Here is a 22620-nt window from a genome sequence, read left to right as displayed (position 1 = left end):
CTTTGTAGGTTATTTTCTTCTGCCTTGCTGCCCTTAGTGTTTTTTCTTTGTCATTGACTTTTGCCAGTTTTACTGATATATGCCTCGGAGAAGGTCTTTTTGCGTTGATGCAGTTAGGAGTTCTGTTGTCTTCATGTGCTTGTAAGTGCAGTTCTCTCCCCAGGTTTGGGAAGTTCTCAGCTGTTTCTGTGACCAAGCTCTCTGCTCCTTTCTCCCTCTCTTCTTCCTCTGAAATACCTATAATCCTTATGTTGCTTTTCTTAATTGAGTTGGATATTTCTTGGAGGATTTTTTCATTTCTTTTTAGTCTTAGTTCTCTCTTCTCCTATTTCTATATTGCTGAAGCATTTCTATTTTTCTCTCCTCTAAATTACTTATTCTGTCCTCCATAATGTCACCTCTGTTTTTTTAAGGATTCTAGATTGTTTTTTTCTCATTCATTATGTTCTTCATCTCCAGCATTTATGTTTGTTTGTGATTTTTTAAGTTTCTTTGGTGAAGAATTCCCTCTGCTCATTAATTTTATTCCTGAGTTCATTGAATTGTCTTTCTGAGTTTTCTCGTGACCTGTTGAGTTTATATATGATGGCTATTTTGAATTCTCTGTTATTTAGCCTGTAAATTTCTGTGACTTCAGGATTTGTTTCTGGATGCTTGTCATTTTCCTTCTGGTCTGGAGTGTTAACACACTTCTTCTTGATATTTGATGGGGTGGACTTTTGCTGTTTCATAGTGGTAGTATCTTGTTGCAGATTCCACCTGCTACTGCTGTGGGGGCGGGAGCTGTGTTTTCTGAGCCCACTGCCTCCCCTGGCAGCTGTGCCCATCTGTTGGAAGCTGTGACCATAGGGCTGTCTGCATCTGGCTGCCGCTGACTCACACACACAGGTTCAGGGCCCCCTGCCCTGGCCGACCGGCCGAGCTGCTGCACCAGGCGGGGTGGGGGCAGGGGCTGCCTCCTTTCCTGCCCGCGCTCCTGCTCTGCACTCACTGGCAGGCTGCCCGGGCTGCTCAGCTTGGTGGGGGCACCTGCGTGGAGACTGAGCCACCAGTGTGGAGCGTTCCTGTGGGCTGAGGAGCAGCTTTGAGAGTGAAAGCATTCCCGTGGAGGGCCACCTTTCCCCCGTCTCCTCTCAGAGTCGTGCGCAGGCTGCTGTGTGAGGCCCTGTGCCCTAGATCCCTGCCGCTGGGGAGGGAGAGGTGATCAGCTCACCTCCTTCCACTGCCACCCGGGGGTCCAGCACCCCCCCCTTCAGATGGATGGCTGAGTGGATCTCTCTGTCTGTTGTGTTGTGTGGATCTCCTCTGTTGGTCAATTGATGTCCTTTTCATTGTATCTTAGGGGAGAGAGACCAAGGCAACAGCTCACCCCGCCATGATGCTTCAATTATTTTTAACAATCTTTTGATGTTAGAATCACTTTAAATGTACAAAAATGTTGCGAAGATAATGTAGAGTGTTCCCACATATCTTCCACCCAGTTTCCCCCCGTGAACATCTTACTTTACTGTGGGACGTTTGTCAAAACTAAGACATTAACATTGATACAATACCCTTAAGTAGTTCATTTGATGGACTTTTCCCAGATTTAAGCGGTTTTCCCATTAACTGTTCCAGGGTGCGGTCCGGGGAGGCACATGGCATTTAGGATATTTAGCTCTGACTTAGCAAGAAGGCCTCTGGACGTAGGTGTCCTCAGCGTTGTTCCACCTGCCTTAGGAGATCGTGGCAGCCATGCGTCCTCCTGCGCCTCAGCCCTGCGTCCTTCCATCTCGGCCCGGTCTGCAGGCCTCGCGGGAAGAGGTGCCCGCGGTGCTTCCTCTGCAAGGCCACCCTTGGCCCCTCCCTCCGTGAAGACCTGGCTCCGTCAGTGGCCATCCTTACTGCTCTCGTCGTCACACCCTCTTTCTACAAGATGTCCTTCTCTTGTCTCTTTTATCTCAAAAAAAAAAAAAAATCTAAAAACCGAACATAAACAGAACAAACACTCCTGTGGTTCTGAGTTACTGCCAGCTCCTCCCCCTTCTGGAAGTGTCTAGAAGGAGTTGTCTGAATTCCCTGTCTCCCTTTCCAGGGTGGGCACTGTCTGCACTACCGCTCCCAGCGATGGAAGCAATGTCTCCTCCACTGGAACTGCCCTCTCCAGGGTCAGCAACGACCTTGGCCTATCCAAACCCAGCCTGGCATCTTGTGACCCAACCATTAAGTGCCCCTATCGTTGCCAGACCCCAAAAATACTCCACGTGACCACAGGGGGCACCCGGGGGGACAATGCTATTTCTGTTGGAAGCCAAGGCTTTAGAGTAAGGTCGAATTTATGCTCCCAGGTGAATGAAATTTACAGGCACAAGTGAAAGCAAAAACTCTAAATTGCCTCATTTTACCCCAAACCACCTAAGATTAAGTTGAATTGAATGTGCATCCAAGAAAGAAATTAAAATTCCATTATTAGAAAAAGAAAGAACACTCCAGTGTTTGTTTCAGCACATCTGAGTTACTGAACTGTAAATTTGCACCTATACAGATATTAACACAGCTGGGGTTTTTTTTCCTCTCTCTTTTTTTTCAGATTGTTCAGATGGAAAAGAAAATTATAAACCAAAAACAGATCTTCACAAAAGTGCAGGAGGCCAATAACCCTCGGAAACTGCAAAAACAGATCCACATTTTGGAAACCCGTTTGAATCTCGTATGTAAGGTGCTCTCTGCAGCTTTGCTCACGGCTCTGCCCGCTTTGCTCAGCGAGGAGCTGTCTGCGGAGCTGTTGGCGGCGTTCACCCCGTTCCGCTGGTTGACTTGGGAGAAGGTGAAGTCAGGGTGCACAGCCGGGCCAGGCAGCCCTTTAGACACACCAACCACCCTGCTCCACCCACTCTGTTCACCCGCTTGTTGGCCTGTTTTTGCCCACGGTGCCTTTCTCCGTCCTGCTCCCTGCACCTTAGCACAGGCTGTTGTCCCCCCACCTTCCACCCCAACCCCCCACCCTCCGGGGATGCCTATTCTTAGTTCCTTGCCTCAAAAACTTCTGCTTATTTTCAAGAAGCGGCTCAAAGGTTACCCTTCACAGGCAGAGGTAGTGAGGACTCCCTCCCCCACGGCAGTCTACTCACGCCTCTGTTGGAGCTAACGCCTTTGGGTTACTGTTGATGTTCTCTCTAAGAAATACTAGGCATAGACACGTGTAACTTGATAGAGAGAAAAGTCGTGTGTCCTGATCACCTTAAATTTACAGTGACTTTGGCGTTAGGCAGGATCCTCTAAATTGCAAACTGGCTTAAGCGAAAAAAGGGAATGTATTAGTTATAGAATTGAAAAATTCAGGAAAAGTAGGGCCTTCAGGCATAGCTGAATCCAGGTGCTCCAAACATGTCTTTAGGACGCTTTCTCTATCTATCTCTCCTCTGGGTAGAGATGACTTCATTCTTGGGTAGACCCCAGTGTCAACAAAGGCCAGCGGAAAAGGAGCATCTCTTTCCTAATTGTTTAATCGCAGTCCCAGGGAGGGTTCCCACTGGGCCAGCTTGGGTCATGTGCCCATCCCCAAACCAATCACTGTGGTCAGAAGAATGGAATACATGGCCTTGAGTCACGTGACTACCCTTGGACCGCCCCCCTCCACATGTCAGGGGAGGGCAGCGCTATACACTGTGTGGGCTGACTGTCGGGGAGAAGTGGTTCCCCTGGAAAAGCAAAGAGAAGGGGAGAAGAAACGCTGGGCAGGTGCAAACACATCCCAGTCTGGGTGTGAAACTGCAGCCCCCACCACACGAGCCGAGAGGGGGCGAGTAAATGGATGTGGAGGGAAGCCTGTCACTGCCTCACTGCACAAAGCTCTTAGCAGCCCCAAAACTCCCACCACCAGGTGCGGTCGAAGCTGGTCGGTCCTGATCTCTGTCTGCCTCCCCTGGTAGCCTGGGAGTGGCCCGAGGGCAGGGCGCTATCTTTTTAACAGCCACGCGCAGTGACTTGCAGCCACACCTCAGAATGCCTAGGATGCGTGTTAGGATGCAGATTCCTGGGCTGCCTGCAGATTCACTGCATCCTAACCCCCGGGCTTAGAGTGGCACTGGCACTATGTCAACAACCCTGGAGGTCCCCTTGGTTAAGAGTCACTAATGCCTGGCACAGTGCGAGGCTCAGAGCAGGTACTGAGCAAACATCTGCTGACGGACGGACTGAATGCATAAATGCACAATTCAAGGATGGCTTATCTGTAGAGGTTCGCGTTTCTGCTCTGTTCAGATTTTCCATTTCTTCTTGAGTCATTTCAGTGGTTTGTTTCTTTCTAGGAGTTCTTCCCTTTCATCTAAGTTATCCTAATTTGTTGTTGTACAGTTTCCTTACAATTTTTTTTATTTCTGTAAGGTCTAGAGTAATGTCTCCTCTTTCATGTCTGAGAAATGTCCCTTTTTGCATTGCAAACTGGTCCCCTCTTCCCTCCCTCCCTGACCAGGTCTGGCTGTGTCTTTTAGTAGATTAGGTAGCCATCTCTAAAGGTTATTTCGGGGTCTCAGAATACCCCATGACCCTAAAGACTCCTCCACCCACACAGTGAGGCCTGACAGTCCTCCCCGTGGGTCAGACCTTTATCCCACAATCAGAGGATGGGTCGCATGCCAACAGTCCTGGAGTAAAATTCACACTAAAGTGCAAATGGCTGATAACTAATATCTTCCTAAGAGTGAGTGGAGGACATAGAAGTAGAATAAGAATGCTGTGCTCCTGGGCTCCCCTCCCTTGTGTGGGGGCTCCTGACGCAGTCCACAGGGGAACCCAGGGCCGGGGTGGCAAGCAAAGAGCCAGAGGCACAAGATTTAAAGAGACGCTCACTCCAGGCTGTGGAAATGCAGCGTCGGCCTGATGCAGTGAGCGCCTCCTTAAATTTTGTGCCCTAGCTGCCTCACTTGCCTTACCCCGATCTTGGCCCTGCAGAAGCCTATGGTTTCTAGAACATGCTTTGAAAACCCCTGATCACATCCACTCCCTTACTCTTAGGAATATTTTTTTGTAGTTATTTCTTTTCCGTGTCTACGGGAGCACTTTACCTTTTTTTTTTTAAAGATTTTATTTTTTTTCCTTTTTCTCCCCTAAGCCCCCCGGTACATAGCTGTGTATTCTTCGTTGTGGGTTCTTCTAGTTGTGGCATGTGGGACGCTGCCTCAGCGTGGTCTGATGAGCAGTGCCATGTCCGCACCCAGGATTCGAACTAACGAAACACCGGGCCGCCTGCAGCGGAGCGCGCGAACTTAACCACTCGGCCACGGGGCCAGCCCCAGCACTTTACCTTTTTTAAAAAAAAGTTTTTTATTAAGACAGAAAAGTTGACTGAATAAAAAATAAAACCCACATACCTATCACTTAGATTTAATAATTATTAACATTTTGCTGTATTTGTTTCACCTTTTTTTCCCCTGAAATATTTTAAGGTAAGCTGCAGACATTGTAACATTTCACCCCTAAATACTTCAGTCTGCATCTCTAAAAAGCAAACGTTTTCCACGAGACCATCATCATGCCTTACAAAATTAATCCTATTTCCTTAACATTGCCCGGATTCATATTTCTCTAGCTGGCGCCCAAGTGTCTTTTAAAGTTGGAGCCAGTCAAGGTTCACGTCATTGTCAGCTCTCCTAAGTTTCTTTAATGACAACAGTGGTTCTCAGTCAGGGGCTATTTTGCTCCCAAAGGGACATTGTCTCCAAAAGGAGATGACTTTGGTGGTCACAACTGGGTTGGGGAGTGTGCTTCTGGCGTCTAGAGAGTAGAGACCAAAGATGGTTCTTTAACACGCTACAAAGAACCGGACAGCCCCCACCACAAAGAATCACCCAGCCCAGGGGCTGGCCTCGTGGTGTTGCAGTTAAGTTTGCGTGCTCCACTTTGGAGGCCCGGGGTTTGCAGGTTCAGATCCCAGGCACGGACCTGCACACCACTCATCAAGCCACGCTGTGGCAGTGTACCACACACAAAATAGAGGAAGATGGGCACAGATGTTAGCTCAGCAACAATCTTCCTCACCAAAAAAAAAAAAAGACACACAGAATCACCCAGCCTGAAATGCCAGTAGTGCTGAGCTTGAGAAGTCCTGCTCTAAAATACCCCTGTCCAAACTTTTTTCATGCCACCAACTTGCCGAGGACTCCAAGTCAGTTGTCCTGTAGAAAGTCCTACCCTCTGCCTTTGGCTGATTGTTTCTTTGTGGTGCCATTTACCTTGTTCCTCTTTCCCCTGTAATTGCTAAAAACTGGAAATTAGGTATAAGAGTAGTTGAGAAATCTGAAATCCAGGAAAATAGAACTTGCCACAGACTACTTAGCTAGTTGGTGGCAACTTGAGCCTCTCACCCAGCGCTCCAGCTGCTGTTCTGTCTGTGGGCCTGGGGTGGGAGGTAGGGGGAAGACCTTCCAACCCTCTGGCTGCCTTCCGGAAGCTTCTCTCATGCCCCAGGAGCGAGCCCTGTACTGAAGCACAGCCCTCCTCACAGATCACCGTTCACTTTGACAAGATGCTGACCACCAACGCTCACCTCCGGAAGGAGATCGAGGACCTGCGGTTCGAGAAGGCTGCTTACGACCACGTCTACCAGCAGCTCCATCGGCGCCTGTTGATGCAGAAGAAAACCATGAATGTGGCCATTGAGCAGTCTGCTCAGGCCTACGAGCAGAGGTGTGTGGGGGGCAGATCCTGGGTAGAGATGTCTCTCAGCCCCCCGCTAAGCATCTGGCGTCATACTCTGGGCCACCTCTGTGCCCGCTGCTTGTTGAGGAACCTTAAGGCATCATCATGATGACTGAGCACTGACCGTGTTCTGGGGCTCTGGGTGCTATTCCAACCCTCACAACTGCCCTAGGAGTCGTCATGCCCATTTTACAGGCCAGGATATGGGTGCTTAGAGATGCCAGAATGCCCAGCTGAGATCCAGCGGATGTGGTGGAGCTGAGAGTCCAGCCTCTCTCGAGTACCTTCTCCTCCAGGTCCCCTGCCTCTAGCCGTAGGGCTCTCTCAGTCTGGATTATCTCCTGCCTTCACACTCACAGGGGCAAAAGGCATATAGTTGGGCTGTGAAGAGCACAGGTTTTGGAGTCAGAAAGATCTGGGTTTGAATCCTGGCTCCGTCTCTACTACACTGTTGTAGGACCTCTTTGGGTGGTAGTGAAAATTAAATAATAAATGTATATAAAGGAGTGACTGGAACATAGTAATTGGCAAGTTTTGATGATGATGGTGATGGTGATGGTGATGGTGGTGAGGGTGATGGTGATGATGATGTGTGACAGTGATGATGATGGTAGTAATGATGATGATGATGGTGGTGGTGATGGTAGTAATGATGATGATGGTGATGATGTTGATGGTGGTGGTGATGATGGTGATGATGTTGGTGATGGTGATGATGATGGTGATGATGATGGTGATGTGTGACAGTGATGATGATGGTAGTAATGATGATGATGGTGATGATGATGGTGGTGGTGATGATGGTGATGATGTTGGTGATGATGATGGTGATGATGATGGTGATGTGTGACAGTGATGATGATGATGATGGTGATGATGATGGTGATGTGTGACAGTGATGATGATGGTAGTAATGATGATGATGGTGATGATGATGGTGGTGGTGATGAAGCTGTAGGTGATGATGATGGTGATGGTGATGATGGTGATGATGATGGTGATGATGATGTGTGATAGTGATGATGATGGTGGTGGTGATGAAGCTGTAGGTGATGATGATGGTGATGGTGATGATGGTGATGATGATGTCTGATAGTGATGATGATGGTGGTGGTGATGAAGCTGTAGGTGATGATGGTGGTGGTGGTGATGAAGCTGTAGGTGATGATGATGGTGGTGGTGATGAAGCTGTAGGTGATGATGGTGGTGGTGGTGATGATGGTGATGATGTGTGACAGTGATGATGATGGTAGTAATGATGATGATGGTGATGATGTTGATGGTGATGATGATGATGACAGAAAAATCATTTCCTGGGAGTGTCTAAAGCCAGTAGCTGCTGTCATTAAGGTAAGGAGGGTTGTTCCTCCACCCCCAGAAACCTCCATGATTAAAAGAAGAGATGGCCATTGGCAGTAAGTCCCTCTGGACTGGCAGGGGGAGGGGAGGAGAGGGAGGAGCATGTGGACACTCAGGCTCTGCGTCCCCTCACCCAGGCTGGAAGCCATGGCTCGAATGGCTGCCATGAAGGACCGCCAGCAGAAGGACATCTCGCAGTACAACCTGGAGATCCGAGAACTGGAGCGTCTCTATGCCCATGAGACCAAGCTCAAATCCTTCCTGCTCACCAAGCTGAATGACCGCATCGAGTTCGAGGAGCAGGCCAAAAAGGAGGAAGGTACACTCTCCTGAAGGCAGAGGGGACCAGACCTTAAACCACGCCGAGAAGCTTTAGTTTCATCCCAAGGACAGCGGGGAGCCACAACATGTAAAGGGGTCATGTAGCCAGATTGTGCCTGGAAAGGTCTAGAAAGATCCCTATGATTGCCATGTGGAGGCCCAATCAGAGAAAGACAACTGAGCTCAGGAGAGTTGGGGCCATTGCACGTATCAGGCTAGAGACAACAAGGCTTGGAGAACTTTCTTGCATCTAATTCCTTGCATTTGCCAAGCTCTGAGTCTGCCTAAGGCCCTCTGCCAACAGGGCTTCCCTGACCTTCATCCTGCTCAAGTGTCACCTCCTTAGAGAGGCCTTCCCCGGCTACCAGCTCCCCCGTCACGGCACATGAAGCATCTCCTCCATTGCCCGGGCCACAGTGGTAATTGTTGGATTTCTTTTTCTGTTTACTAGGATATTTCTTTTTCTTTTCTCTTTTTGTCTGATTCCACCGCTAAAAGCTCCATGGGGCAGGGATTTTCTGTCCGCAGAGCCCAGCATGGTGTCTGGCACATAGCAGATGCTCAATTAGGTATTTGCAAAGCAACTGAGGAGTGCAGCTCCTGCCCCATCTCCTGGGAAGGTCTTCTCCTCCCCAGGGCACGATAATAGCAACATGGAGCCACTCTCTCTGCTGGCGCTGCTCTCAGTGGCTCCTTTTCAGACTCACTGTTGATGCTGCTTCCTTTTCCAGCTCTCAAGGCAAAGAAGCATGGGAAGAAGAACAAGGGTGAGAGTTTCGAGAGCTATGAGGTGGCCCACCTCCGGCTGCTGAAGCTGACCGAGAACGGGAACCTGAACAAGCTCATTGAGGAGTTTCTGGCCAAGGAGGAAAAGAACTTTGCTCGGTTCACGTACGTCACGGAGCTCAACAACGACATGGAGACGATGCACAAGAAGACCGAGAGAATCCAGGTTGGGGCAGCCCTTCCCTCCCCAGGCCTGGGACCCACCCGCTCCCCCAGCAGCCTTTCCCTTGAGATGCTCTGCGGAAAAAAGGGCCTCAAGGCCAAATCACTTTGGGAAGCACTATATTCCCCCACGGTTCCCCTCTACATTTCACCCTTTCTGAAATTGGTGTTTGTCTCTCGATTATGTATACACTTAATGTGGTCACCCCCCCCGACCCCTAAGAAGTCACGTTTATAATCCACGGCATGTTTTACAGTCTGGGCTTCAGTGAGCTACAGTGACAGCCGGATATGACCCATGGCCTGTTTTTGTACAGCCCATAAGCTAAGAATGGTTTTTCCATGTTTAAAGGGTTGTAAGAAAAAAAATAAAAGAGGAATATGCCAGACAGGCCATCTGTGGCCTGCAAAGCTTAAAATATCTGGCCCTTTGCCTTTAGAGCTTGCCGACCCCTGTTAATCACCAGCTTCATAGAACGGAGGAGAGAGGGTCCATTTATCTTGGAGAGACTTGATGTCCATGAGCAGAATCAAGGCTCTGACAAGTCCTGCAGCAAAGCAACCTGTTTACCTTTGTTGAACTCATAATTTCCCAAACTTAATCAGCTCCCTGTGCTACTGACTCCCCAGAACACACACAAACTGCCTTTGGAACCATCTGCACAGGACAGAGGCCAAACTCCTTAGTGTGACACTGCAGCCTCTTCAAGATCTGACCTCAACCTGCTCTTGCAGGCTCAGCTCCCATCATGACCCCCAGTGCACCCTCTGCAGCTGCCAGGCCCGGTGCCACATGCATCTCCCTCCTCCAAGGCTTTCCTTGGGCTGTTCGACACACACACACACATGCACACACACACACACCCGCCCCCTGCTTTTCTTCTGATGCAATCAATACCTGCAGAAATGTCCCCTCTCTGGGAGTTCATCGCTCCCCCGAGGTCCCTGGGCCCCTTCCTTGTGCAGTGTCACTCTTTCCTGGGTGCAGGTTTGTGGATGCTGGCCACATGTAAGCAGATAGTAGCTAAAACATAAGTGAAACATTTTAATTTCTTAGTGATGAATTAATTTTAATGAGGATTAGGAAAAATATAGCTTCCCGAGCAAACTTGTGATTTTGTGGATATGATGACTTAGGGTGATAATAATAACAGTAAACAAACAATGATAAACATAATAACATTGATCAATTGAAAGAAATCGATTTATTAGGTAACAATAGAGAGTGATAGGTAACAGGACTGGCGGCACATGAAAATGGCAGAAATGGAGGTGTTTGCAAGAGGAGACAGACGGCTCCCCCCAAAATGGGTAAACTGAGGACAGTTTTTAAAAAGGGACTATTTGCAAAGCTCTAAGAAAATTAAGAAGGGAGAGTACAGGACCAGCAAGAGTGGGCTCCAGAAGGGGGTGCGGGGTGGGAGGTGGGAGAGGTTCCTGGAAGGGGGGGGCGGGGAGGGGCGAGGGGGCGGAGGTGCGTGGAGAAGGCTGTCTCTGCATCCTTCCTGGAGGGGTGTGGCCGGGCCAGTGACCTGCCAGTGGGGTGGGCTCCAGCCCCAGCCTCACTCCCCCGACCCTCTAATCCCCACCCGGCGTCTCCCATTGGCTGGGTACAAGCAGAGCCCGAGGGCAAGGGAGCCCAGGGGCCGGCCCCTGCAGCCTGGGGCAGGGCAGGTGGGATGGGAGGTGGGAGGATTGGGGCAGTGGGGCAGGCAGAGGATGTCCAGCTCGGTGGGGTGGGGTGGAGGAGAAGCTTGAGACGCCCTCTGTGTCCTTTCTGGAAGGTGCTCTTCCCGAGGGCGGGCCCACGAGCCTGCTCCCTCTGCATCCCAGCGCCCAGGCCGGCCCTGCACCATGCGAGGCACCAGGAAGCCGCCCCGGGCGAGGACTGACCCTGACCTTGCCGTTCCTCTCTCGAGGGCGCTCTCCCCTCCTCCTTTGGCCACACCGCCTGTCTCTGGCATTAAGACAAGCGTCGGTTGAAAGATGGCCTCATCCTGCCCTTTCTGGCCTCAGTCTCCCCATCTGTAGAATGACACATTTGGACGAGGGCCGTAGTTTCCAAACTTTTATAAAAAAGCCGTGGAACATTTTTGCTGAAACCAGTTAGGAGGAAACGCTGGTCTATAAGGCAGAGAACAGGGAGCCGGCCCAGATGAAGGGGGCGGGAGGGGGGGTGTTTGCAGGGGTGCCCAGGACCTCACCTTTTTGCTTCTTGTGGCATCTCTGCTCACAATGGGGTTCAGGTTTAAAAAAAAAGTTAAAAACAGTTAGGATTCTAACATCTGACTTCCCCCCTCGCTGGAAGCTGGGGCCCAAGGCAAACTGCTTGAATCCAGCCTTCGTTCTTCTCTTGCCCGGCCTCCTCCACCCCTGCGTGTTTCAATCGATTAGCTGACAACGTTTAAACACTCAGGATATTCCACGTGAAAATCTGCATTTCTGGTTTCTCTTGGAAAGTGAGATCTGACAGCTCCGGCCCGCGGCCCGCGGGAAGCCGAGGGCGCTGCCCCCCGAAACGGGCCGGGCCTCGCTCGGCCGCGCTCCCCGAGACCGGCGGTTCTGATTGGCTCGCGCGTCCCCGGCCCCCCGAGGTCCCCCGCGGCCCGAGGGTGCGGCCGGGTCCCGGCGCCCCGCCCCCGCCCTCTGGCGGCCACCGGCGGCACTGCAGGGACGGCCTCGGAGGCGGGGATGGGCGGGACGGTCCAGGCGGCCCGGGGCGCCGGACTCCGAACTCTCATTCTCGGGGGGGGGGGGGGGGGGGGGGGCACCTTATGTCCCAGAAGCGGGGTGACGGCGACAAGCCATCGCTGAAGGATGTGAGGACGCCGGTCGGAAACTGACCCGACCGAGAACTGATTCCTGAGCAGAAGTGGCCTCGATGGTCCCATTTGCGCGACGGTCCCCGCTGCTCCCCTGGCTCCACAGCCCGTCTCTGGCGTTAGGGCGGGAAGGGAGGGCGAGCCCCTGCCCTCTCCGGGTTTCCCCTCGCAGCTTCGCCATCTGTAGGACCATATTTGGACCAGAACAGTAGCTTCTGAGGTCTGTTGTTAAGTTTCAGATCTGCGCCTTTTGGGGCTTAAATAGAGCTGCAAACACCTATTGAATAAGTCCTGAAAACACTCGTTTCCAGTGGGAAGGCTGAACGTTTTAAAAATCTTATAAGAGAAAGATGTGCTCGTTGTAGAAAATTTGGGAACTACCTAAGGATAGAATTTGTTGCCTAGAGACAATCATTGTTGATATTCTGATATATTTCCCTCCGAATTCTGTGGGGTTTTTTTGGTGATGCTTTTAAAACTTAACACAGTGATTATCATATAGTCTATAAAGTCATATATTCTGATTAGAAAAAAGCTCCTTTAGTTGCTTGTTCATCCTGCCAGTATAGACGGAGCCCTAGGATGTGGCAGGCACTGTTCTGGACACTAGTGACGTGGGGGTGAACAAATGGGCCCAAAGACCCGCTCTTGCGGGGCTTCTGCTCTGACAGAGAGAAACGGACAGTAAACAGCAGCCTAGTAAATACGGGAGTTATAGTGTATATTAGAAAGTGAGAAGTGCTATGGATAAGAGATGAGTGGAGCAGGTTAAGAGGGTTCTGGAACCAAGTGACGGCCCGGGCAGTTGAGAAGTTGAGATCTGAGCAGACTTGCAGGTGAGGGAATAATCTGTGCAGATCTCTGGGGGGGGGGGGGTGTGTGTGAATGTTCCAGGCAGGGGGAACAGCTAGTGCAAAGGTCCTGAGGCAGGGAAGTGTCAGCAGGCGAGGGGCCAGGAGTGGAGAGAGAGAGAGACGGCAAGGGGAGGAGATGGCGTCTGGGAGGCAGGGGTGTCGTGGGAGTTGGGAGCACGTTTCTGGAAGAGTTCTTGGAGGTTATTCTGAGAAACAGAGTCTGTGGGAGAGTTCAGAGGAGAGGAGGAGCAAATCGGACCCAGGTTCTCCACGCAACTTGGCGAATACTAAGTGTGAATGTAAACCTGGAATCAATCAGATCCCCTCCCCTGGGCGTAGCGCTGGTTGATCTTTTGGGCAGAGTTCCTTCTGGGCATTTTCTTCTTCCTTTAAAGATCGGAAGGCTCACTTCTTTTAAGTCTTTTTCCAAAATAAAATAATTATGGTTCTGATTGCAGAGATAATGTCTATGCCTGTGGGAAAACGTAATTCAGAGAAACCTAAAGAAAAAGTACCGGTCACCAATATCACCACTTGGACAAAATGCCCATTCAGATTTTGGTGACATTGTTTTATAAAGACAGTGTGTGCTTGCTCTGGCGCACACGCACATGCACATGTGCACACACGCACACACACACACACAGACACACATTCACACACACACCGAGATGCCCGTTTCTAATACCAGGATCATACGAGAGTTCATGCCGTTTTGTAAACTTTTTTTTCCCCGACCACGCCTGCTCGATGCCTCCCCACGTCTTCTTTGTGCTTCTTCACGGCTCCTGGGGACCCTGCAGGCTCCGCGGTAGAATCACAAGATGCTTCTTTAAGACGCAGGTTCCCCAGGCCCCATCCCATCCCCGCAAACCCGGATTCCCTGAGAATGGGCCGGGAATCGGCATGTTCCCGTCTTTTTATTTGAGCCGTTTTTCCCCCATGAGGTGAAGGTACCATGGCTGGTTGAACTGATCCCCCGTCCGTGGACATTTAGGATGTCCCTAACTGGGGGACGTTACAAACAACGACAAAAGGGCCAGCTGCGAGCGGCGGCCTGTGCCCCGTGTCCTGCTGTCTGCAGGGCGCCGGTGCCTGGGGGTGGGGTGCTCGTCCGAGGCGCCTGCCTTGTGTCCGGACGCCCTGCTTTCGCCCAGGGGTCCTCGGGTCCGGTCCCTGGACCTGCAGCAGTGGCGGCATCTCCGGGGGGCTTGTGAGAAACACACATGCTCGGGCCCCCGAGCTCCTGGGAAGCTGGGAGCGGCCCCGCAGTGGGTGTTTTCCCGAAGCTCCGGGTGAGTCCGACCTCGGGAGCCCGGCTCTGGAGCTGCCCGTCCCTCACAGGAGCCTCCAGCCACACGCAACCCTTCAGGTTTCAGCTAACTGAAATTAAATAAAATGGAAAAGTTCGTTCCTCTGTGGCACTAGCCACATTTCGAGTGCTCAGGGCCCACGTGTGGCTGGTGGCGGCCGTGCAGGATGGTGCGTGTAGGACATTGCCACCATTGCAGAAAGTTCTCTTGGCCGCGCTGTTTTAGACACTTCTCCAGACAGGATGACCGCCACGCGCCATGCCCTTATCCTCCTTTTAATTAAGAAACATCAGAAAGGGCCTCCATGGGCGTAAGAGGGCCCCGGGGTCCTGGGCTCCTGGAAACAGAGACCTCAAACTGTCCTCAGCTCCCTGGGCCTGGGCTTAGTTTTAGGGGGGTAATGGGGGGGCTTGGGCACCCACTTTCCTCATGGTGCCGTCCTCTCCCGAGCAGAACGAGATCATCCGCCTGCGATCCCAGCAGAAGTCCTCCCATGACAACAGCCGCTCTGTCCTGAGGCAGCTGGAGGTAAGACCAGGGTGGGCGGGGCTCGGGGGCTCCGACGGCTGTCTGTCCGTCTGTCAGGCGGCCTGTCGGTCGGTTCCCAGAAGGAGTAAGGCCTCTGCCCTACGAGTCTACTGGCCTGGGTCATGTCTGGACGTGTCCCGACGCTTTGTCACAGGTGCCTCTGTCACAGACACTGCTGCAGGGTCTTGCCCCCGGCGCCCTGTTGTCCGTTCCAAGGCCTCCCCCCTTCAGGGAGCCGGCCCGGGCCCTCGCGCCTGGTGTGTCGTCCCCGAGGCACATTCCAGACCCATCCCTGCCTCAGCCTGTTCTCTCCCTCATCCTGGCTCGGCCTGTCCTCCATCAATGATGGTCATTGCGAGCAGTTACTGTGTCCCAGGCACGGGGCCACGCGCTCTGCCCACACGATCTCATTTCCTGCTCACGGCAGCCCTGTGAGGGAGCTGCGCTGATCTCTCCGTTTTACAGATGAGGAAACAGGTTCAGAGGAAGGCCCCCTGAGCAGCATCGTGGAGCTGGGGTGCAGGATGAGCTCGGCACTGTATTCAGCCGCTGACAGCAGGGGCCCAACGTGACAGTGGCCTGAGCAAGATAGACGTTTATGCACTTTGTCAAGAAATGAGTCGGGGGGCCGGCCCCGTGGTTGGGTTCGGCACAGTCTGCTTTGGCAGCCTGGGTTTGTGGGTTTGATCTCAGGCGTGGACCTACATGACCCATCAGCCATACTCTGGCAGCGTCCCACATATGGAGTAGGGGAAGACTGGCACAGATGTTAGCTCAGGGCTAATCTTCCTCAGCAAAAAAAAAAAAAGGAAGACTGGCAACAGGTGTTAGCTCAGGGCTAATCTTCCTCAGCAAAAAAAGAAAGAAAGAAAAAAAGAAAGAAGTCTGGAGACAGGCACTTCAGGGCTGGTCATGATGTCATAGGTGACCCTGGCTTCTCCTTTCTGTTTTGCCATCTTTAGTGTGTGGCTTACATTCCCAAGGATGCCTCATGGTTGTATTACAGCTGCCAATGGTCCAACCACATATACATTCCAGGCAGGAAGTGAGGGAGGCAGGAAGGCCTTGCTAACTGAGTTAGCAGCATGAAAGCTCTTTCTCTGAACTCGCAGCCAGTGGCTTCTGTGTTTGCATCTCACTGGCCACCCCTATTGCAAAGGAGGGCTGGAAACAGAACTGTGAGCCGGGTGCACGCCACCCCGAATGCAGTCAGGGTTTCGTCAGTAAGGTATAAGGGGAGCGTGGATAGCAAACGTCTGACAGAGCGAGGAAAGCAGAGGGTCGGACTGCAAAGCCCGTTCTGATCAGACAGTTCGCAGCTCGGGACCTGCTCCGGCTCGTTTCCCTTCCCCGAGCCTTATTTCTGTTCTCCGGGCCGCCCAGCACCCAGGTGCCCCCTTGGGGTGGGACGGGGGCTACTCTGCACCTCGGCCTGAAGGCCTCCAGCAGCTCCCTGTTCCCCTGGCTTCAGCACGGCTTCCCTCTTTTCAGACTCAGATCCTCTAAGCGGAGAACCTGCCTTCACAGCCCGGCTCACAGAGCCCGTTTTCTCGCCCTCTGTCGAAGCTCACTTGCTCACTTCCGTCAGCTCTGTTCTGGGACCTTTCCCCACGCCTTCCGTCTCATCATCTCCTGCCCCTCTGGGAGAAGCGGGAGCCCAGGCCCTTCACAGGAGGGGTGCAGCATAGGAGTTAGGAGGCCCTGGGAACAAACGCTTGGGTGTGACTCTCAGGAAAGCTACTTCAAGCTGTGTGACTTTGAGGCAGTGACTTAACCTCTCTGAGTCTCTGTTTTCTCACCTGTAAAAGGAGCTCATAATTCTCAGTTAGGGCTGTGAAGGTTGAGTACACTCACGCAGCGCACACTCGGGGCGCCACCGGGCCGGGAGCTGTATGTGTGGCCACCGTTTCTCTTGTGGATCCCAAGCCGCTAAAACCTCAGGCCACCGCCACCTGGTTACGGAATAGCCGCCCGAGGACAGAGCTGACCCCGACGTTGGGGCTCAGACCTCTCAAGACGTGGGAGCCCGGGCGGGGTGGGGCGCGAGGATAATGTGGGTAAAGCACCCAGGACGGTGGGGCGCAGCCGCTGGTGTGGCCGGTGCACCCGGTTCTTTCCTCTAAGCCTGCGCATCTAACGCGGTGTCAGGAGAGGGCGGGTGATGCCGCGGGGACGGAACATTCCAGCAGTTGGACCGAGGCAGCCGCCTGGTGTGGTGGCTGGAGACGGTGCCAATCCGGGCCTGGGAGCCTCAGTTTCCTCACCTGGAAAGCAGGGCAGTGCACAGGGCTGCCCCTCTGTGTCCTTATTTGGGACGCTGCGTGCAGAGCCCCGGGGACGGGCGTGGTCCTCACGGCCCAGCCGAGGCCTGGGGGTCGGGGCCCCACCCCGGAGGGGACTCAGGGTCCTGGGGCCACTGCGTCTCCATCTTGGAGGCTGGCCGGGCACACGTGATCAAGGCTCCCGGCGACGCCACCGTGGAGCCGAGATGGTCTCAGAGGGGCTCTCAGACTCCACGGGGTCGGGGTCACCGCGGGCTCATTAGGACTCGGCCCCCGCCCCCTCGAGAGCCGAGAGCGCGGCTCCCACAGTCCCCAGGAGGCCGGCGCCGCCGTGCTGGGACCCCACGCCCAGAGCCCCCAGGCTGGAGCAAGACCTTTAAATTGCGGGTGAAGTCGGTTTGTCGGATTGCAACCAGCATTTAAAGATAACAAGACAGAACAGAACAGAATAGAAAACACTGGAACACACAGTAAGAATACTGATTTGTGAAACTTTCATTTGATTAGATAATATATATAAACACACACACACGCACCCACTTATGTAGGTATGTGTGTATTATTGGACTACAATGTAAATTATATTTCTTTCTGTGGGTCACAGTTTTTCAAAAAATGAGACACCAGTATTTTAAAAAATATTGCAATCCGGGGACCAGCCCAGTAGGGTAGAGGTTAAGTTCAGAGCACTCTGCTTGGGTGCCCTGGGTTCGCAGGTTTGGATCCCACGGGTGGACCTACACCACTCGTCACTCACATACAAAATAGAGGGAGATATGCACTAAAGTCAGCTCAGCGCTAATCTTCCTCAGCAAAAAAAAAAAAAAACAAACAAAAAAAACCCACACACACAACCATAATCTGGTACATATGTAGACACACCTACATATAGATGTAAGTGAAACGAAACGTACATTGAACAATATTTACCCTCACTGCTTGCAATGCATACTAGTATTTTCTCTTCCTTTCTTTTCTGTTCTGTTCTGTTTCATTTTTCAAAAGTACCGAGTGAGGCCCATTAAACTGATCTTCGCCCCCGTAGAGGTTAGAAAACTTGCAGAAATTGGAGAGTCTGGCTCCAGAGGGCCCCGAACCCTCATTCCGGCTGAGAGTCCTCGGGGCGGGGAGGGCCCCCCGGGGGCGGCCTGGCTGACCTGGGGTGGGCCTCCGGCTCTGCCCCCAGGAGAAACTGAAGAGGACCACGGAGGAGGCGGACGCGTACGAGAGCAGCTACCGGGAGATCAGCAAGACCCTGGAGCAGCTCAGGAGCTCGGTGGAGAATCTGTTCAAGAAGATCAAGTGCGATGCCACCGAGATCCTGGTGCATCTGGGGGAGACGGGGGCGGTCACCGACACCAACCTTCCACAGTACTTCGGTGAGTCGTGGGGCCGCGGGCTCTTAGGAGCCGTTTCCAGAGTTTTCTGTGACCAGGCACGGGGACTTGTTCCTTTGGAGGCAGTGAGCCTGGCGGTGAAGCACCTGGGCACGAAGGCCAGCCTGCGGGGTGCAAATCCCGCCTCTACTCTCACTAGCTGTGTGACTCTGGGCAACTTTCTGAACCTCTCTGTGCTTCAATTTTTTCATCTAAAAACAAAAAATGGGGGGGGTAAACCCAGTATTTACCTCGTAAATTTGTTGGGAGGATTAAATCAATCCATAGTTCTTAGAGAAAAACTATATGATCATCTAAAGAGGCGCAGAAGAGGTGTTTGAGAGCAGCATCCATTCATGATAAAAACTGGACAAACGAGAACTGGAAGGGAAGTTCTTAACTGATAAAGGGTGTCCACAAAAACACTGACCCTCCCCCCCCCCAGCTATTGTCCTACTAACATCCCCCCACGAAGTTCTCACTCTGAATCCAGGAGGCTCTCGAGATCCCATAGCAAGTTCCAGATGCAAATGCGTTTGGCCCTGACTTTCAGACAGATGAGCAACGGTACAGGCACTGGGACGTTTATTAAAAAAATCATCCGACTCCCGTGGTCCCTGAACGCACCTCCTGAGCATCCAGACGGCGCGGAGGCACGGCCGGATTCGCTGAGCTGGTCCTTCTCTCCACGCCCCCCGGCCCCACAGCTTGCCAGCTCCCCCAGGGCAGGGCCGCCCCGTTGTGTGTGGCTTTTCCTCTCTGCATCGGTGGCCCCGGCACAGTGCCGGGCAGGGTGGGCGTCCTGCCATCATCGGTGGATGAATCAGTGACTGAATGAATGAGTGACTGACTCTGGTGACTGCCTGGGGCTCTGAGACACAACGGGAAGGGCAGCTCCCCGACGTGAGGCAGGTCCAGGAGACACTCCTGCAGGTGGGGCGACCTGACCCGAGTCTCCAAACACCAGTAGGGGCCACTTGGCGAAGGGTGGAGGAAAGGCATTTTGGGTGGAAGGAGCAGCATGAGAGAAGGCCTGGAGGCCTGAGGCAGAAAGGGCGCTGGGCCAAGTCGGTAGTTTCAGGCGTGGCTGCCAGTGGCTCCCAAGCCTTAGTGTAACCGCTGTTTCTCCACCTTCTTTCCGTTATCGCCTCCTGAGGAGCCTTTTTGACATTCTTTCCCCATGAAGTTTTACCGCTGTCCTAAACCGTATAGCTGTCTACACTGCGTGGACCTCTGTGCTTCAGACCGGAAAGAGTCAGGCATTTTTGCTTCTCAAGAACCAGGCTTGGCCCCTAGGGGTGATGCTGCCCCATTGAGGCGGCGTGGTGTACCCCGAGAGAACCCCGTCCTCCCAGGGTCTGGAGACCCCTCCAGCAGGGCGCCCCGGGGCCCGGGCCCAGCAGCCAGCGTGGCCCTGCTCGCTTCTTTCCAGCCATCATCGAGAAGAAGACCAACGACCTGCTGCTGCTGGAGTCCTACCGGCGGCTGCTGGAGGTGGAGGGCGCCGAGAGCGAGGTCCCGCCCGCCTTCGTCAACCCCTTCTGGGGCGGCTCCGCCCTCCTCAAGCCCGCGGAGCCCATCAAGGTCGTGCCCCCCATGCTCGGGTCCGACCCCTTCGGCGACAGGTTGGATGACGGTGAGCTCTCCTTGCCGGGTCTGCGCGGGTCTGTGTGGGTCTATGCGGGTCTGTGCGGGTCACTGGGTGGGGTCCCGGGGAGCCTGTGCAGGGGCGTCGGCAGGGCTGCTCTGTCCCTGTGAGTCTCGTGGGGCGTCAGTTCCCGGGGGACCATCAGCTCCAGGGGCGTGGTCAGTTCCGGGGGGCTCGGTCAGTTCCGGGGGCGGTCAGTTCCGGGGGGCGGTCAGTTCCGGGGGCGGTCAGTTCCAGGGGGCGGTCAGCTCCGGGGGCGCGGTCAGCTCCGGGGGCGCGGTCAGCTCCGGGGGGCGGTCAGTTCCCGGGGACGCGGTCAGTTCCGGGCGCGGTCAGTTCCGGGGGGCACTGCCGGCCGGCCAGTGGTCCTCCTTCCTCCTGAGGCAGAAGCTCGGGAAGGGCGGGTCACGGGGCGGGAGGGGCGGCCCTGCTCTCGGGGGACGGGGGCACCGTCGGCCCCTGGCTTTGGAGGGCGCTTTGGCAGCGCACGGGGGACGCTGAGGAATGGCACCCCAGCTCAGCGCGTCGCCTCACCTGACGGAACGGGTCCCTCAGGAACCGCTTCTCCAGGGTCACAGACGGGACCGACCCATATGGACACACAGGACGGGGAGGGGCGTGGGGAGGGAGGGGTATCCTGATTCCGCGTGGAAACAGGGTGGAGGCTGGCTCCCAGCCCGTAGTTCCGGGTGCCGGTCTGCAGAGAGCTTCGCATTTCTAAGTTAAACAATTCTGTACCGTTGACAATGACCTTGCGTGACGAGCAATCAGAGGAAAAAGTAGACTTTTTAATAGTTGCCCCGCTTCTCTGAGCAGCATTTCAAGGGTGCAGGTGTGCCACGGATGAAGGGAGAGTGCACGTGCACCCACACACGTGCACCCACATGCACACACGCACACCCCCTGTTTGAGTTGGCGACTGAAACTTGGCAGGGCTGCGGGCGGGGTCTGGTTTCAGCCCCCGCAGCTCAGCTTCCCTTTGGGCCCCGGAAAGAGGAGGTGGCCGGCACAGCTGCCGGGAATGCTGTCCTCACAGGGACAGGACCTCCAGACGGTGTCTTCACTTCTGTTCAAGGCGGTGTGGTTCTCTCAGTCCACTAGCTCCTCTGGCTCGCATGTGTGAATTAGAACAGGCACCCTCTCTGGGCTGATTAATTCGGAGAAGTGCCCCTCTGTGTAGACATGGCTTGGCAATCACCCGGGGCTGGATTTCAGCCCATCCATTCACCCGTCTCCACCAGGTGTCTTTGTGCAGTCTACGTCCTGAACAACTGCACATGGTGGCCCTGTCGCCTTGAGATTAACCCAAACTCCCCTTTACATCCTCATCTGGGAGGGAAACCGTTATCATGGGCATCCCGGAGCGGTGCCTCTCTGCGTGTCCTCCCGGTCCCTGACCTCGAGCTGCTCACAGCCCACCCTCGGGCACTGCGGAGGGACCCACCCCAGGCTGGGCCTCCTTGCTGGCGTCCCGGGGCGGGGCAGCGGCGCTGGCGTGGTCTCCCGCCTCCTCACGCGCCGTCTCTGTCTCCCGCGCAGTGGAGCAGCCCCTGGACCACGGCAGCCTGCGGCAGATGGTGCTGAGCAGCTACACGGCGTGCGAGTCCCGGAACCGCGAGCGGGAGGCGCGCCTGGAGAGCGTGCCCGAGCGGGCCGACGAGCTGCGGCCGCGGAGGAAGGCTGCCGCCTGAGCCCGGGCGCAAATAAACGCTTTGTTCCTGACCCCGCGTCCCGCGCTCCTGCTCACGGACAGCCCGGGCGGGGGGCAGCCGGCGGGCTCGAGCCCGACAGGGACCACCGGGCCACCCTCGCCGTGGCCGCCGGAGTGCCTGTGCCGCTCTGTACCTGTGTGTGTGTCTCTGTCTCTGTGTGTCTCTGCATCTGTGTGTATCTCTGTGTGTGTCTCTGCGTGTGTCTCTGTATCTCTGTGTGTCTCTGTATCTCTGTGTCTGTGTCTCTGCGTGTGTCTCTGTGTCTCTGTGTGTCTCTGTATCTGTGTCTATCTCTGTGTGTGTCTCTGTATCTCTGTGTCTGTGTCTCTGCGTGTGTCTCTGTATCTGTGTGTGTCTCTGTATCTGTGTCTCTGTGTCTGTGTGCGTCTCTGTATCTGTGTATCTCTGTGTGTGTGTCTCTGTATCTCTGTGTCTGTGTGAGTCTCTGTGTCTGGGTGTGTCCTTCTCTGTATCTCTGTGTCTGTGTCTCTGTGTGTGTCTCTGTGTCTGTGTGTCTGTGTACCTGTGTGTCTGTGTCAGTGTGCGTCTCTGTGTCTGGGTGTCTGTGTCTCTGTGTGTCTCTGTGTGTGTCTCTGTGTGTGTGTCTCTGTGTGTCTCTGTGTGTCTCTGTATCTCTGTGTCTGTGTGCGTCTCTGTGTCTGGGTGTGTGTGTCTGTGTATCTGTGTGTATCTCTGTGTGTGTCTCTGTACCTGTGTGTCTCTGCATCTGTGACTCTGTGTCTCTGTATCTGTCTGCGCGTCTCTGTGTCTGGGCGTGT

At 53.9% G+C, this 22620-nt stretch overlaps 1 protein-coding gene across 1 annotated transcript in view; it reads left to right on the top strand.

Moving 5' to 3' along the window:
• The window catches only part of CCDC63 (coiled-coil domain containing 63), a 35881-nt gene extending 13990 nt beyond the window's left edge, over positions 1-21891 (top strand). Inside the window, exons 5-12 of the mRNA XM_023647156.2 lie at positions 2570-2689; positions 6485-6666; positions 8175-8356; positions 9090-9310; positions 14749-14823; positions 18292-18484; positions 19914-20117; positions 21669-21891. Coding sequence (XP_023502924.1) covers positions 2570-2689; positions 6485-6666; positions 8175-8356; positions 9090-9310; positions 14749-14823; positions 18292-18484; positions 19914-20117; positions 21669-21820 — 1329 coding nt within the window. The 3' untranslated portion in view covers positions 21821-21891. The remainder of the gene's footprint in view (positions 1-2569; positions 2690-6484; positions 6667-8174; positions 8357-9089; positions 9311-14748; positions 14824-18291; positions 18485-19913; positions 20118-21668) is intronic.
• Positions 21892-22620: the final 729 nt, after the last annotated feature.

Source organism: Equus caballus, chromosome 8, assembly GCF_041296265.1.
Source record: "Equus caballus isolate H_3958 breed thoroughbred chromosome 8, TB-T2T, whole genome shotgun sequence".
NCBI classification, from domain to species: Eukaryota; Metazoa; Chordata; class Mammalia; order Perissodactyla; family Equidae; genus Equus; species Equus caballus.
Note: the sequence above shows the minus strand (reverse complement) of the source record. Positions and strands in the feature narration are given on the sequence as shown.